The sequence below is a fragment of the Bactrocera oleae genome, chromosome 3 (assembly GCF_042242935.1).
Source record: "Bactrocera oleae isolate idBacOlea1 chromosome 3, idBacOlea1, whole genome shotgun sequence".
Classification (NCBI taxonomy): Eukaryota; Metazoa; Arthropoda; class Insecta; order Diptera; family Tephritidae; genus Bactrocera; species Bactrocera oleae.
Genome location: NC_091537.1, coordinates 11,150,685 through 11,168,217, shown reverse-complemented (window position 1 = coordinate 11,168,217; position 17,533 = coordinate 11,150,685). Strand labels below are relative to the sequence as shown.

At 34.3% G+C, this 17,533-nt stretch overlaps 2 protein-coding genes across 3 annotated transcripts; both read right to left on the bottom strand.

Moving 5' to 3' along the window:
• Positions 1-199: 199 nt before the first annotated feature.
• On the bottom strand, positions 200-1,504 carry LOC106615308 (endonuclease G, mitochondrial). The gene is made up of 2 exons (XM_014231480.3): positions 1,183-1,504; positions 200-1,109 (listed from the first exon to the last, which is right to left on the bottom strand). Exons 1-2 carry the CDS (start codon positions 1,342-1,344, stop codon positions 270-272), a joined length of 1,002 nt encoding a protein of 333 aa, XP_014086955.1. The 5' UTR covers positions 1,345-1,504; the 3' UTR covers positions 200-269.
• A 3,702-nt stretch (positions 1,505-5,206) lies between these two features.
• On the bottom strand, positions 5,207-12,004 carry LOC106615264 (phospholipase A1). 2 transcript variants are annotated; one of them, XM_014231402.3, is made up of 3 exons: positions 11,418-12,004; positions 10,354-10,615; positions 5,207-6,388 (listed from the first exon to the last, which is right to left on the bottom strand). In XM_014231402.3, the coding sequence occupies exons 1-3, from the start codon at positions 11,500-11,502 to the stop codon at positions 5,455-5,457; spliced, it is 1,281 nt and encodes a 426-aa protein (XP_014086877.2). In that variant the 5' UTR covers positions 11,503-12,004; the 3' UTR covers positions 5,207-5,454. The 2 variants fall into 2 exon arrangements, with proteins under 2 accessions (XP_014086877.2, XP_014086878.2); XM_014231403.3 differs by having other exon boundaries at positions 10,354-10,612.
• Between the last annotated feature and the right edge of the window lie 5,529 nt (positions 12,005-17,533).

Sequence of the window (17,533 nt, the reverse complement as noted above, 5' to 3'; positions counted from 1 at the left end):
AGTGCAGTGATTTTAACAAGTTTAACCAAATTTGTGAAATTTATCAATTAAAGAGAGCTAAAAGTGAAATCAATATGAAATTTTGCATAAGAAAAGTGTAGTGTAAAGGCTAATATTGAAGTGCAAAAGTTTATTTGAGGAACGTGCTATTAGCAAGTGTTTAAATTCCACAGCCATCCCACAATTAGAGAGACACAGCTAAGTTAATATGCATATTTATTAAAATATATAATATATTTAATTTATAAAATATTTTCACGACAAATGAATCACTGAAAATTGTTATATATTTCCGGTGTTGTAGTGTAGTTAGTGCCAAAGAAGAAGCTGCGGCGCAAACCATTAAAAAATTGCAAACCAGCAATGTGCTCAATCTCTCTGATGTCAGCTAGAAAATTTCGTATATTCGTATTTGTACTAATAGGCGCATTTGGCATTATGTATGCCTCCATATATGGTTGGCCGCCCGGTAATTTCGATTCCACAGTGATTACTTTAAAAAAATGCGTAGGCACTGCAACAGTATTTTCACCAATAACCTCATATTCCACACACCACTTTTCGTTTGTCCTTCCGCTATTCTCTACTTCTGTAAAACCAGACATTTGACGCTTTGGCTTATATAGCGGTCCGGTACAAACATAAACAGAACCGTAGCGTTCTGTTAACTCGCGTACATAAATTTCCAAATTATTCCATGCATCACGATTGAAACCCTTTCCAACTTGTGGCGCAATATTTGTCAAATAAAATGTCTCGTTGCAATGTGTCTGATGACATTTATGATTGCCTGCTGCAGCCAAATGGCCGCGATCGAAACCAGAATTTTTATAATCAGTTACATCAGATCGAAAGTTGGAAGGTACACTCATATCGGGTTGATAATTAGCTTCATGGCGACTAGCCCCACTACCATTAGATTGGACACAGGGTGCCCGTAAATGCTCGTAAACCCAGTGTGCAACTCGATTGCGTCGATCATAAGAGAGTACAAAATCTGAATAGACACGTATATCGTCCAGACCAGGGAAGCCGTACTTCATGATCTCTGACATACGCGAACTGGCACCGACTGACTGCTCCCGACAGTTAAGATTTAAAAGTGGCAGCTGCAAGTAAAGTGTTTGTGAAATTTTTTAATACATATGCAAATGTGTGTGTAAGTGTAAAGTGATGACCAACCGCGTCATATAATTTTTCGCGTATATAGAACGCGTAGGGATCCTGTTGTATGAGCTGTTGTAGCTTGTGCCAGAAGTCATGGTGCTGATAGTAGGCGCCCAGTACGAAAAAGCTGCTGCCGGTGAGTGCTAATAGTATTAAACCAACACCAAAGAAAGGCATGCTGCCGTTATATATTTATTTTACATTTATATTAAGTACGAATACATATGTACTCATAAATTATATTTTTTAAATGGCTTTTGTTGATAGCTAGCCAAAACTAGTCGTAGTTTTTTTCTAATTTTAAAACACAATTTACTTTTAATTTTTGAAGTTTGGTTTTTGACAGCTGAAACAACAACTGTTGAATTGTTTACAAAAAGTGTGACAAAAGTGCAAAATAAGTAATTATTAAGGTTTATGGTAAAAACTTAGTGGAATATGAGCAACAATTTATTAAAGTTTGAACCAAATTAATTGTTTTAGATGTTGTGCGACACAAATTTTTGTTAACACATAAAAAATAATAATGCCCATCAAAAGCTTTTATTTTATGGAACCTAGTAGTACAATAAAAGCGCACTTTTTTTTACCAATATGGTCTATATATAAACACAAGTACATAACCAGAAGTGCATATTATATATAATATTATAAAACCTCTAATGTCCTAAGAGCAATACAATATAGTACATGCTGACCTATGTAAGTATGTATGTATGTGCATGTCTTTCAGAAACTTTCGTAAATGTGACCTGCAGGCATAAAATAAAAGGCGGTCATAAATGCAATAACGGAGATAAACGTTGAATTCGCTGAAAAGATTTATATGAAGAGTTTTTTAGACACGAATTTCGCTTCCAAAGCGGTTTGCAAAAACACTTTAGATTTTTAGGCGCGCAACGCTAAAGGGAAATTAAAAAGCAAAAGTGTCTCAAAAGACTAAAACGAAGTTATACAATTTTTAGTGAGAAAAGAGTGCATTGGCAAAGTGGTGTGGAATGTTTAACGGCGAATATACTCATATATTACTAATGGATTTACGCTCTTCACAAATTTCACAGTTTTTGAGATATAGAACAGAAAGATAAAGAAGCCAAGAGGCTACTCATTTGTCGGAACCGCCGACATTCGACCACTATAGGCAATATGTCATACAAACTGATCGATCAAATCAAGTACTTGTATGGAAAATCTTTTTATTTAATAAGATATCTTCATGAAATTTGACATATATTATTATTCGAAACAGCGCCACAACTTTTAAACAAATTATGCAGATCCGGCCACTACAGCATATAGCTGTCAAACAAACTGATCGATCAAAATCAAGCTAAATATCTGTTTATACGCTTTTATGTTCTAAGAAATGCAGCTATGAGAGTATTATAGCTCCAATGCAGACGAAATTGACACTTTTTCGAATTTTTATACAAATTTCTTATTGAATTTAAACAAAACTTATAACCACAGTAGATGATAGATTATTAATCAGTTGCAGTGAATTAAGTTAAAATTCACATTACTTCTCGAAAAGGTATGTTTTAAGCAACTCGCAAAGTGTAATTAAAATTTGTCACATGAAAATCAACGCGTATTTATGTAACTCAAACTTTAGCGCGCTTTTAATGAAGCCAAACCCATTGACACCTAGCACGTGTTTCAAGTACATCAACGCGAGTCGTTGAAAAGTTAACGGTTTCATTTTAACCTTAATTGGTGGTTTTGCTCATTAGCATTTGTTTACGTATCGATTGGAGATGCGATGAAGGCCTAAAAAGCTGCTACCAACACGTCAAAAACCAATCTGCGCGCGTTGGCAGGCGATGTGGACCTACCATCGGTGTGTTGTGCTGTTGCCTCTAAGTGGGTGTGTACACGCTTGTGGGTCGTTGGGCAGGTGTTTAGTTGCCGAATTTTCTGCGCCCTCATCAAAGCGTTGACATGTGGTATGCGGCGAAATAAGCTGAAATCAGCGCATATACAAGCATACATAGTATATAGTACATACCTACCTATATGATACATATGTAGATAGGTGTTCAAGTATAAGAGTTATTGTGCCTGTGTGCGCTTGTGTGTGTGTCGAAAATTTGCATAATTGAAAAATGTATGCACTAATACTGTGTCATCATTGGAGTTTGTGGCTACGAAGTATGTGTGAACATTTGTGGGCCCGCCACCGACCAGATTGCTTGTGCCTGGTAATATGCGCACACCCACGCGCTCACCTGTGTGAGGTGCTTCTAATGTGTGCATACATACCGCGTTGCGGTTAGCAGTTAAGTGCAGCTTATAAATTTTTAAATAAATTTGTCTTTGCTTTTGCTTAGGTTGACAGGAAACACTTGGTGGCGTATTTAATGACACGAAGTGGAAGCTTCGGTGACAGTGATACGTTTTGAGGGTCAATTTTGTTATGAATGCAATTAAACGTGTGACATGTGTGGTTAGAAGAGCTTTAAAATTCAATTAAGTGTTTGGCGTTTTATGCATTTAAATAATTTATGGGGAAATTTTTAAATTTATGAATAAATCATGTTTATGCTTTCATTTTTAGTTTTTCATAATATTAAATTTTACAAAAGCACAAAGTTTTTTTCAGTGAGGTAATAATATGAGAGCTTTTCAGTGTGTATGTGTAACGACATATGTTGTTTACATACATTGGAGAAAATGAGAATAGTATTACAGCGAAAATTCATTAAATTCCTGTCATTTTTAATACGCTTTTATTAGCTTGGGTTGTATGTATGTAATGGAATCTTAGAGCTCAATTTTCACCGCTTTCCAGAAGTCTGATCAACTTAAAACTTTGCAGACGTGTCAAGGACCGATGACAATGCAATGATTTGAGAACAGTTTCTCATCATTTTAAAGGTGGGCGTAGATATTTTCCAAACCACTAAAGCTAACTTAACCAAATTTGCTGAGAGGAAGTCCTTTTAGCCTTTTTTCATACGCTGAAATTCCTTTAAAACGTGTTGTTTTAGTTTCCTTTTAAACTATTATTTATTTGTTTTTGGCCGTCAGTGCGGGCTAAAGTTGAATAAAATGGGATAATAATAATGTCCGACATTCCTATAATTTTTTCTTTTATTCCCAAATTTGTTATGAGTTTCTAATCGCCAAAAGAACTAGAAAAAAAGTTGACTCCGGTTGCACTGAAGCTGTAATACCCTTCATAAATGCAAAAGATTCTTAACAAGAACTTTGATCGTTCAGTTTGTATGGCAGCTATATGCTATAGTGATCTGTTCGTTTCTTCGGAGATTTCATCATTGGTTTAGGCAATAATCCATGCGAAATTTCTTGAAGATATCTCATAAAATGACAAAGCTCTCCATACAAGCACTATATTCTGATCGTTCAGTTAGTATGGCAGCTATATCTACAGTGGTCCTACATCGGCGATTCCGACAAATGAGGCACACAGGTGAATATGGCTTCATCGACTCGGCTCGTCATGCTGTATATATATATTTTTTTTTTTTATGGAGTCTACGATGTCTCCTGCCTGTGACAAACTCCTTGGTAAACTTAATATATCAGGATATAACAATCCGACAAAAACAAATTTCTGTCCACCCTAGGTTTCGTCCTCTCATAATTGTGTTTACATTGTCGGCGTTTACATTCGAACGTTAAAGTATGCATTAACTGGCTTAGTGAATATCAGGTATCTTATAAGTGTATCTGTACTTCTGCAGGTTAGTACTTCTGTAAATCTCTAGTTGTAAACATAACTGATGTCAGATATTTTTGATATACGGTTTGATTGATACTCAAAGCGAACGAATTTCGTAGTTGGTAGCATTGTTGCTAAATACACAGGAAAGTAGCTAGTTGTGATTTTTCTGACTACATTACTTGATATCACGTCGCATCCCATCATACTAATTAACGTCATACCAACAAAGAGGGCGCACAAAAAAAAATTAAATTTGTTCCATCTGTTCTTTGGAACACAGTCGAAAATCGAGTGCAACTCATAATAATATGTATATATATAATAAAATGTTGCTATGTGGAATAAATATCATTTTATATATCACTTCTTATTATATCAACACGACATTTTATTATATCACATCACATCATGTTAGCAAAACAGTTACAAAATATTTACATTTTCTGGTAATGGGTTAATAAAAATTGGAAATTCTTTATGTACATTTGTATGCATTTTCTCAAGAATAATATAAAATCGTTCTAAAATAAATATTTGCTTAAATTCGTTACACTTTTTAACAACACTGAGTTTTTGAATTCAAACTCTGCACTTAAAAACTATACAAATTTATACTCGCTGATAGAATTATTTTCCTCTTCGAATCGTCCATTTGTTTCACTATCTATGGCAGCTGTGACTAAACGTTGCGGTTGTATATTTGGACCCAGTGCATATGGCGGCTTATCTGCTGTTTTTACGTAAAATGTGCCCCTCTTTGGCGTAGAGGGCTCGCCACCCATACGAAATTCCACACCAGTCTCCGAGAATATCCAAACATCATCCGACTGACGGCGACAGAGTGTGCCCCAAAATCCCAGTTGGCTGGTAATCGATTCGGCAAAGTAGTGGTAAGCACGTCGATGAGAGCAACCATAAAAATAGCACTTCTTCTGGTCACGTCCATAATTGGGATAGAAGGTGGCATGACCGACTGGTTCTTCAAAACCCAAACTGCTGCTAGTCTGTATAGATTCGACATACTCAGCATCGCTGGGATCGACGCGAAATTCATCGCTGACGTCACGAAATTTCGGACCAGCCGGATCGAGCGCATAGATCGTATTAAAGCGGTAGGGATGTGCTTGCTTGCCAGCGCTACCGGCGATTTGTGCGCCCAACGAGTGACCAATCAAATACACGTCATTATAATTGAGGCCGGTGCGCAGATGCAGAAAACCAACAAAATCGGCAAGTAACCGTCCTAAATCCTCCACCATTTCGACAACACTATAATAATTCACATTCGACGAAATAACACTCCAATCACAAACGATTATATTATAGTCGCTTGGCATCACTGTGCCACTGAGATCACTACGATTACCATCGTCAATTGCGAACACACTGTTGATTGGTGAACTGGTGACGATGCTGGCATCTTCGGTGGAAACGGCTGATTGAGGCATGCGTTTGACTAGGCTAAGATAAGCATTTTTGACGGAGCGATTCAAGGCACCTTTGCTCTGACTCATCCAACCATGTATGATTATTCTGCAAGAAAGAAAGCGAGAGAGAGTGGAAATATTTGCGATGTTCAATATGTACCTCTGCAGTTTTGTGATTTAAGATGCAAAATTGAAATTTTATATGCCAATTTTGGACATACAAGTATAGTATGCAATCATATTATATAAGTGTGTATGTTTAATCTTGAAATGCATTTAACCAAAACTTTCAACGAAAAATATTCAAAATAAAAAGTGCTAATTTCTCACTGAGTCATAAAAGTTGTTAAAACCGGTGTCTTTCAGCTGTGCATACATTGTTGTTTATATCTGCATATATACTTATATATGTTATATATACACATATGTCGACGTATAATTGTTTTTTTTGTAGTCTGTATGCGAAATTGTCGAGCTCAAAACCAGCAGCGATATTCCAAGAAAGCAATCGCTTATCAAGTTATCTACTTCAAATTTAATTTTCATGAATATAAATCACGTAAAAACTGATTTTAAGCTTACGCAACATAGTGCAGGTATTTTTTCAATAATCTGTCGGTTAAGTAAGAACTCCTCTCTAGAGCTCTTAAAACTAAAACAATACTTGCTTTGTTCCTCTCTATAGTAGCTGTAATTCACCACAATACTCTTGGACTAGTGCAAAAGCCTTTGAAAATAATAAAAAAGAAAAAAACTCATACTAGGTTGAAACCCATCGGAAACGAAGATAAAACAAGAAAAAACATTAATTAACTTCGATTGCACCGAAGCTATAATACCTTTACAAATACAAAGGTTCCTTAATGACAAACACCTGTTCACCCTGAACTAATGACGATCTGAGGTCGGGAAAGGTATCTCTCCCCTTCCTTTAGAATTTTTAGAGATTAAAAATGGTTTAGCTCGATTTGCGAGTGATATACTACTATAGTATATAGAAAAAAGTTGTAGATAATGAAAAGATCTTTAACTTTCGTTTATAAACTTTTTTCAAATAACCTCAAAATTTATGTGAAAAACTCAAATAACTAAGTTTTTGGGCTTCTTATTTTTACCTAGTAAAATTTTTTTTTCTTACACGAAATTTAATGTAATCTTACCTTCTTATGTTCCAAGTACACTGTATTTTTTAAATTTAAAATATTTATTTTTTCTCCTCTATTTTGACCTATTATTGAAAAAACACAAATTTTCAATCAAAAATTCTCAAGTCAAAATATCAGATTTTTTTAAAAAGTCAGTAGACTTCGCTAAAAGCTCTACTTTTTGATCGTACAAAAATTATAAACATTACTATATTACAAATTTTCTCATAAAATGCAACAAATTACCCCATTAAGGGGTTACATGGGTTTCATCGAGCAGAAAACGCTCTATTTTGAATAATTTTTTCTTCACATAAAAAATGAAATATTTTATTCAAATTTTTTATCATTCCAAAGACACTTGATTAAGATTTTGTGAAATTTTCAAAGGAATATATTCAAAACTCGGTCATTACGACGTCATTTCCAGCAGTCCTTCGGAAAAAAGGTGCGTTGACAGCAGAACTTCTGACAGGATCATCAAAAGTAGAAAGAAAAAAATACGTATTTGAACTAAAACTATTAACTAGGTATTGGACGGAGAAAAGAGAAATCAAGTGAAAATTGTATATTTGGTTGACGTTTAAAAAAAAAACGTACATTTTCGTGAAAATTTCTTGAGGTTTTTTTTTTTAAATAATTGTAATTGAATTCAAAACCTTATAAAGGATAACTTTAAGACCTGTGTTAAATTTCATTAAGATCGGTTAAGTAGTTCCTGAGAGATCTTGACAACCGACTTTGAAAACAAAGTTTCGAAAAAAACGCGTTTAAAGTTTTAAGCTATTCAAAGCTGTACCCCCTAAACTATTACTGGGATCAACTTGTGAATTTATTACAATATTCTAGTCATATTATAGAATTAAATAAGAGAATACTTTTTTTTTTGTTTTTTTGAAGCCGTGAAACCCATGAACACCTTAAACAGCCAAAAAACGGTTCAACACTGCTGTTTTTATTTCATCTACCAATTATTTCGTAGTAGCAGCAATAAAAAGAGCAGGCTTGAATAGTTTTGTGGCGTCCTAAAAATTTAACCATGCTCCTTCCCTTCCTTTCCCCGACCTCAGATCGCCCGTAAATTATTTTTCCCGTTATTTTATCTTGCTTCCGATGGGCTTCATCCAATCATGACTTTTTTGTTTTCAAAATTATCTACGCTGATCTAATACCTCTGTCTTGTAACTGTATTGTTCAACGTTGCTAAAAGCAATTGTATGAAATATTAGTCTTATATTCGATTCAAACTTGAAAGTTGGGTCTGATACTGCCCATTTTTTCGTTATATATCACATCAAAGAGGAAAATAACCTTTACATACCGCTCTTTTAACTTCAACACTAATAACGGTATCGAAAAAATTGCTGCCATAACAGAGTTAAGTTGTTCAAAACCTTTCGATCGTCCTTCTGGTTGACTTAAGATCATGTTTACTGGCATATCGCTCAATATGCTCGTATACTACTATGTACCCCCCTAAAAGTGAGTAAAATGTTTCCCTGCGCAGATGTGGCTTATTATTTTTTTATGTTGTTGTTGTAATTTGCATATTTATTAACCTCTATTTGCAGATGCTGGTTCGGATTTCCTATTTGTATTTGTTCGTTATCAACTCAGGCGTGCATTTTTTATACTACCGTTATAGATTAAACGAGTGTGTGTTTGTTTAGGTAATTAAAAATGCTTTCAATCTTGCTCGCAATTAATTTTGTAATATTGATAAAAATATCAATTAATAAATTAATCGCTTTCATCTCGCCCGCATAGAATGATGTGATTTGTATAGTTTTTGCTTGCCTAAACATATTACTTGTATACTTAGTAGCTATAATACCTATATGTATAACAAAGTATCAACTAGTGATTAATTAATTAAAAATATAGCCATTGCTTAAGGTTATTGGTGTATATGTCATAATGACACAGTAGCGGTGACAAATGCGTTAATTATAAAATATGTGCTAATTACATTATTACAGTGATGATGAGTTTGATTTCGTTAATTTCTTACATTAGGGTGGGCGTTTGTTTTGAGAAATCAGAATTTTGAAATTATTTTTCTGAAGGCTACTTCAAATACTTTCTTAAATATTATATGTAGTATAATACTATATATATTTTTTTTTATTTCATATTTCTAAACTCATATTTGAAAACAAATTTTCTCAAACAAAAAAAAATTAATTTTAAAGAACATTTCTTATTGAACTTGATATCTTGAAGAATGAAACAATGAAAATTCTCTCCTGGAAAATAAATTTATTCGGTTTTGTTATATTTTTAAAATGTTGGAAAAAAACAAAATGATCAAAATTTGTGCTATATCGTAAAGTTTTCACCAAAATAACATTTACTCAAACAAATTCTTTGCTCTTAGAAACAAAGCGAGGTAATGATTTAGAAAAGTTTTGGACTTAAATATAAAAAATGTCACCAAAAAAAAAAAAATTACTCAATTTATTTCCACCCTAATGCAATTGTTTATATACTAACGTGTTAGTAATCAGAATTTCTGTAAAAACATTTAGTTTGCGTGACATTAACGCAATTAAAAATTTATTTATTCGGGCTTATAAACGCACGAACGTATTTAGCAAAAACTATAAGGTTAATTTTTTAAGAAATTTAAGCTGATTTTAGCGACGCAATTTGAAAATTTATGAAATTTCCGCAGAAATATCACACATCACTCTTTACTCAATTACTAATATTTTGTTAGATTGCTCAAATTATTTCGAATACCTCACACTAAATACATTAGCATATCCTCAGATTGCGAATTTCGAAAAATATAATGCCGAAACTTAACTTGACATTGCTTGAACGCTTAAAACTAAAGACCGTTTGTCTGCCATTCGCAAAATTTCGGTATTTAACAGTATTGATACATATTACAAATTTTGCAATAATAAAACCTTCTACAAACCTGGTTGGATGCTCTGGATTAAAATCAGACATTTCCAAGCTGCTGCCGTCGTCTGTTATTATCTCTCGTCCGCATTCTGCAAAATCTCTTTTATATAAATAGAATTGCATTTTGACGCGCATGGAGCTGGTGAATGGTATCAAATGTTTAAAGAAACGCTTCAGGAAAGTGGAATCAAAGAAACCACTTGGCCTGCGTAGCGTATGGCCGCAGACATCACGTAATGAGCTAGCTAGCGGTGCGCTGCTAGCTGATGGCACTGCTGAAATGAAAAACAGTAACATGTTTAGATACATAAATTCGGCGTTCTTCTCTCAGAATTTGCTGAAACTAGGCCCAAATGCTAGTTTGTACTACTCATAAGTTTCTGTTTTTTTGTTTGTTTTAAATATCAGTATTTTAAGTTGTTAGAATTTAAATTAAAGAAATTCTTCCAGAGATTTGTTTGCCAGAACTTGCAAAAGCCGGCTATATTTCAATGAAAGTTCAAAAATTTCAGAAATTACACTACAGCGCCATCTGTCATAACTTTTAGACAGAACGAAATATACAAAAATTATATAATGTAATAAGAGTTTAAAATTTTTTTGTATACAGTATGAAACGTCCTCAAAAATAAAATTTAGATAACATAGTTTCAAAAACGTTTAAGTAAGTCTTCAAAACTACAAGAGCTTTGTTTAAAAACTTTTGACAGGCTTGACAAGTAGAGTGATATACATAGTATGTATACGCCTGTATGTATTTTTGTTTTATGTTCGAACTTTGCCAGTTATTTTTAGAGATTAGGTACATAAATTTGTTAGACAATTTTTTTCCGGATCTCAATCCACTTTTTCTACTTAAAAGTTGATTTTATTTAATGCCACTTGGATTTATACCGTTTCATTTGCTTTAGTTTCTTGTTTGTTGTGACTTTCGAAAACACGGTTCCACACAAAATACTTTATTATTAAAGAAACAGCATAGCATCTCTTCAACTACTGAATTTTCACGTTTTTTTCCAAAAACTCTATAATTTTTGCACTTAATACTTTCTGACTTCCCATTATTTATTTACATACCATTTAAAATAAATATCACTAGAACAACAACTGCCACTAGACGAGAAAAGCGCAGTGTGTCTCGAATCGCGGATCTGTTGTGCATCTGAGTCTGTCAATAAATATGCTGCTCCACAGCTGAGCTCAGCCAATAGGTCCAATGGAAAATAAAAAACAACACTTTCACTTCATGGATTATGAAACGACAAAAAGAGGCGTAGTAAATAAAACACACCCCCACTCGATCTTTTCAATCTATTGAAATCTGTAAAAATGTCAACAAGCTAGCTTATTAGCTTAGATTACTAAACAACACAGAATCGAAAACACTTGCAGCGCCGCGTAAACAGCGACGTTGACAGCTTTGGCTCGCGACTCGCCTGCTTTTGTGAATGCCGTTGAACTGAAGCTGCGATCGCTCATGTCCCCCGCCGTAGCATACTCAATTCGCAATCTATGAACGCGAACAAATTTTATAGGCACAAATATTATTTGTTATTCGTATTCGTTTCGTATGGATAAATTATTGTAAGTGCTACGGAGTTACTAACTCACAACCAGTCGGAGCGATTGCCGTCGCGCAACTGACTCCGACACAATTGTTGCAGAGTAAATGCACAAGCACGTTGGCACGAGTCGAGTGTCGATTGATCTTGTCGATCGTCTGTTGAGCGCTGACAACATTGTTACCGGACGCTGACATAAACAGTTGACTGTAAAAATTGGTGGATGAGCTAATTGAATGCTTATAAACGTTGCATTGACTAAACCATCATGTCATAGGTAAGCGAAACGCCAGAGAGTCAGACCCTTTTGCGTGGGAGAGCGAGCAGTGCTTAATGAATGCACTCAACGTCGGAGAGGTGCAATATAGTACATAACATATGAGTGAGTAAGGTGTGCATGAGTTCATACATGAAATAGTTTTGAAACACAAAATTTCTTCCTTATACTACGTGTATTTAGAGAGGTTCAAAAATACCAACTTATCGAGCTGAATTGTATTTATCTTGACAATTGACCACTTCTACTGTGAATTGTGTTAGAGCGTCTAATTAATAAGTCGAACGGTTTATTATTTCGGCAGCTTTGCTCTATAAAGGATCGATATATTAAGTAAAACTATGTACTTCAAATGAAATTGATCACTGTGGGGGTCTGAAAATCCTATAATGGAAAATATTTATACCTTGAACAGAGTATATTAAGTTTGCCACGAAGTTTGTAACACCCAGAAGGAAACGTCGGAGACCCTATAAAATATAATATATACTATATAATTGATCAGCATGATGAGCTTAGTTGATTTAGCCATCCCCGTCTGCCTATCTATATATACGAATTAGTCCCTCAGTTTTTAAGCTATCGATCTGAAATTTTGCACCTGTCCTTTCCTTACTAAAAAGCTGCTCATTTGCCGGAACGGCCGATATCGCATCACTATATCATATGGCTGCCATACAAACTGTACAATAGGAATCAAGTGCTTGCATGGGAAACTCTTTCATTTGACGAGGTATCATCACGAAATTTGGAACGAGTTATTGCTTAAGGCAACAATGTATTCTCCGGAGAAATTGTTCAGATTAGGTCACTATATCATATAGCTGCCATACAAATTAAACAATCAGAATCAAGTTCTTGTAAGGAACCTTTGTATTTGTGATGGGTGTTATAGCTTCGGTGCAACTGAAGTTAAGATTTTTTCTTGTTTTATGAAAAGATTAACCATAAACTTGTGTTAATGTTTTTTGTTTAGATTTAAATATCTCATTTCCGAATTAAAGAATTTCTGAGTTAAATAGATATTTTTATAACGAATGTACATATTTTTGTGAATATTCTCCGAAAATTTGAAATTTATCCCGCAAATAGTTTCGGAGGTATGAGCATATTTGTAAGAAATGTTTAATTTAGTGTAATCGGTTTCCAAAACTTGAAATGCGTTTCTCCCGAAAAGGCTCCGAAATGGCTGGACCGATCAACCTGATATGACCTTCACATATGTATATATTAGTGAGGTAATGATTGAAGGAATAAGATTTTTGCTAATAATTTCGATTTCTAAGCCACTCTAAAGTGTAATTTTTTCACATAACACGACTTTTTTTAGGGAAGCCGCCTTTTTGTTAAAAATCAAAAATTTGACTAGTCCTTTAATTATTACCTGTATGCATCCCCAGTAATAATAATGCTTAGGGTTTTGGATTTGAGATAATTTCAAGCAGAAAAATCTTCCTCACTGCTAGAAGACTTTTTTCGGAGGTCCCCCTGGAGATCAGATCCCCTTAAATCATTTAACATGAACACAATATGTCCAAGACAGGCCGCCTGACATTAAGCGGTCGAACCTAAGGGCTTTTTTGTGCAAACGATTGCTAAATTTGGATATGGACAAATAGTTCTTTGATTTAGCCATCTCCAAAGCTTCCCTAGAGCTTGGTATGCACTCACTAAGTCTTTATTTTATTGCATCTTTGAAATTATTGTATTTTAGTAAAAAAATATAACTGCATAACACTAGCCTTAAGCATACGGATCGAAGGTAGTATTTATACAAAGCATAAAGCAAATTAACAAGTTTACATTTATATTTTAGAAATGCAAAAACAAAAACACAAAAATATTATTTAAATACCAATTACCAACTTGTGTTTACCAGCAACATGTACACGTGAAATATTAACTGTATTTTTGTTGCGTATGTGAGCGATGTACCTGCCCTGTAGGAAAATTTACCAATGAAATAGATTTTATTGGCGGATTTTGGGCAAAACATAGTTACTAGATCAAGTTCATAAATAAAATATAATTTTGTAATATTACGTGTCGATAGATATGTTGTTGATGATATATTTCTGTAGCTTCCAAATATTGCTCATTAAGATGAAATTCTCTATGCGATAAAAGTAGGTAAATATATCTCACTTTAAAGTCATGATTGAACTATTTTATTTATATTGCTTCCATTCTACTTTCCTTCCAATAAAAAACTATAATGCGTCTGTTCCCGATCACTTAGCTCATAGACACAATTGGTAAATTTTTGGAGAATTTGAATGTAATTATACTTGCTTCTGAACTATAACCTTAATGGACAACTTTGTGTTTCCCTGCAGTGCATTTACATATACATACATACATACATAAGCAGAGCATAACAGCGCACAATCACTGTACATGTGTATTAGAGCGTGTAATCTAGTATGAATTGATTGAAATTTATGTCAGTGCCGCCGGAGAATTCAGCGCATAAATTTATTAAAATTCAATTTGCTTAGTAAAATAACAACAACGAGAGCTCAATAACTTATTTGGCCATCTCAATTCGATTAGAGTTGTGTGCGCTGCTGTGGAGTAGTTAAGTGGTGGGAATATTTATTAACTATTCAACAACAAATAAATAGGCGAAATAAAGGCAGCCATTCTTGGTATGTACGATTTGGGAGGTATAGGGCTAACTTAGCTGAAGCTATCCTCACATAATTCAAATCGATGTGGTTAGTTAAAAATTTATGAGTCTCCTTACTGTGGTTTCAGTAGTCGTTTTTGATTTGCCGATTCTCAGCTTGCGTATAAGCATAAGAGCTCTGCTTTTGTGTCTAACAGTTTTCATATAAAATCAACAACGAAGTTATGCAGTAGATTTCAATACAAAGTAGTATGCGATTATTTCTTTAAATGCTTTATATTCTCTTTATATTTAATTATACCAGTTTATATGCCTTATACTAGTTGTTTGTTCGATTCACTCATCTTGAAAACCAAGTTAAGATTATAGATTATTTAAAGTGAAGATATAAGGAATGTAAAATCTTATCAGCTCACTGCTTGTGTATACTGAATTATCCTGTAGATTTCTTATATCCACATAGTAGAAGGCTTCGATGTAGCCGTATATCAGACTGGATCCAAAATAGACCGAGATTTTGTGCCTTAGGCAAACGATTCTTTTTCCCACATTAGTCGGTCCGGCCAATAACTGTGGTGTATTGCCTGCCCTTGCTTAATATGTCAACTGATATAATTAATATACACATCTAGTCTGTTATTTTTCCCTATAACTGCCGTCCAAAGCTACATATCTGTGGTGAATTCATGCCTTCAGCTATATATTCAGCAGCAATATTTCAAGATCCATACATTTTCATTACAATTTAGTGCTCATTTCTTGTTTTTTAATGTTTATGCTGTATATTCTTGCAATGTATGGGCGTATCTAGTACTCTACGAATTTAGTCCTTTCTCACTTCATCATAATAAATTCCATCTAACTGAAAGCTCTTACTCAACACTTTAGGGCAATCGGTGGAATAAGCGCACATGCACAAGTATCTGTATGTTGTAGGAACCTTTACAACATTACCATAACCATTATCATTACTGATATTGCATTAACCAGTGTCAATGCCGGTACTAGGCGTCGAAAGGTAGAGGTGAGTGAATGTTTTTCCAACCTGCCAATAACATTGCGCCTAAGATTATGCAACATACGAGCACTTCACATCATACACGGTCCCCTTACAAACATCTATACATAAACACCTCTGAATACCGCTGTACGAATAGGTTAACCTAGAATTTGCAAGTAGTATCGTTCACATATCCTCAACGGAGTATACTTCGGTTTTATTCGATTATTTAAATTTTATGTTTATTGCTTATAAATAATTTATGAACGTAAAATTGCGCTAAAGCACTCACTGGTAATACCCGATCCTAGCCCATGGGCATTGCAAGCGAAGTTGATTAGAATTGTGGAACTGCTGAGTGATGGAGCGCCGCGGCTGTGCTGGGCATGCTGTGGCTAGCAGGTTGTGGGTGGTGGGTTGTGAGTGGCGTTGTATTGGAGTTTCTCCTATTTATTTTGCGATTACAAATGCTACCATACATATATACCTATATGAGGTTTCAGATATGTAGTCGCATACATTTATATTTCTATGTGAGATATGTAAAGATGAAAATGAATTGTGCTTTTTGGATGTTGACAACTACTGACTTCTCCAAATATCTGTATCTATTTATATGTATGTTTGTATATGTGATAAAAGCAAACATATGTTTGTATATACATACATGGTCACTATTTATTAATCTTTTGGCTTAAACCCAGCGGAGTTTGCATTTATTTCGATATTCACATTTATCCTCAGATGTATTGAAACACAGGCAATAATAATCTCAAGAGTTCGCATTGTTAACGGCACCTTTGCTTTAATTAATCCTGAAATGACATACATAAGTTATACTCTGTTGGGTATACCACATAAATCTTGATGTTATCAGGGAGAACAGAAATAATTTAACGTTTATATAAGGTCGCGGGGAAAGTTCGGTCCGATTTTTTGGTTTTTTTTAAGCCAAGGTCGCTGAGGTCGAGAGTATGAGTTTATTGGAAGGCATACCTGATAGGTAGTTCATGCATTCGCCTAGTCTTATGTTAAAGGTTGTGGACTTGGCTAAATGTAAACAAATGGTTGTTAACCGCATAATATATAAACAAAGGGGTCAGCGACCCGCCGAAATGTAAACAAAAAAGGCCATTGACCTAATAATATAAACATTGAGTCCATAAAATGTAAACAAAAAAGTCATTGACCCCAAGTGTAAACACAGGTTGTTGACTTGGCTACTTTTGGCTAAGTGTAAACAAGGGTTGTGGACTTGGCTAAATGTAAACAAAAAGGTCATTGGCCTAATAAAAGGTAAAAAAAGGGTCACTAACCTCATAAAATATAAACAAAGAGTCATTATCAGAGTTAAATAATAGGGTCATTGAAATAAATCTAAGCAAAAGTTTTTGACTTGACTAAAATTATGTAAGGGTCACTGATTTCATAATATGTTAACAAAAGGGCAATTGACGCCACTAAGTCTAAACAAAGTTGTTCTTTTTTTCCAAGTGACTGTTCATTATTCGGAACCACCGAGATCGGACCACTATAAGATAAAGCTGCCATACAAACTGATCGATCAAAGTAAATATAAATATTTTTTTATACCTTTTTATGCTAAGAGAAATGCTGCTGTATTTCTCCTGCTTTGATCGTTGCAAGTTGCAAAAGTGTAAAATGTTCAGTTACTCTAGAATTTAGCCCTTCTTTACTACTTGTATATATGTATGTATATACTTT

What these genes read in the sequence shown, in the direction of transcription:
- LOC106615264 (XM_014231402.3), bottom strand. Translation starts at nt 11,502, where the DNA reads ATGCACAACAGATCCGCGATTCGAGACACACTGCGCTTTTCTCGTCTA. An exon ending in AGTGATATTTATTTTAAATG is followed by an intron (nt 10,616 to 11,417) that starts GTATGTAAATAA and finishes TTTTCATTTCAG; the next exon opens with CAGTGCCATCAGCTAGCAGC. An exon ending in AATCCAGAGCATCCAACCAG is followed by an intron (nt 6,389 to 10,353) that starts GTTTGTAGAAGG and finishes TCTTTCTTGCAG; the next exon opens with AATAATCATACATGGTTGGA.
- LOC106615308 (XM_014231480.3), bottom strand. Translation starts at nt 1,344, where the DNA reads ATGCCTTTCTTTGGTGTTGGTTTAATACTATTAGCACTCACCGGCAGC. An exon ending in GCGAAAAATTATATGACGCG is followed by an intron (nt 1,110 to 1,182) that starts GTTGGTCATCAC and finishes CTTTACTTGCAG; the next exon opens with CTGCCACTTTTAAATCTTAA.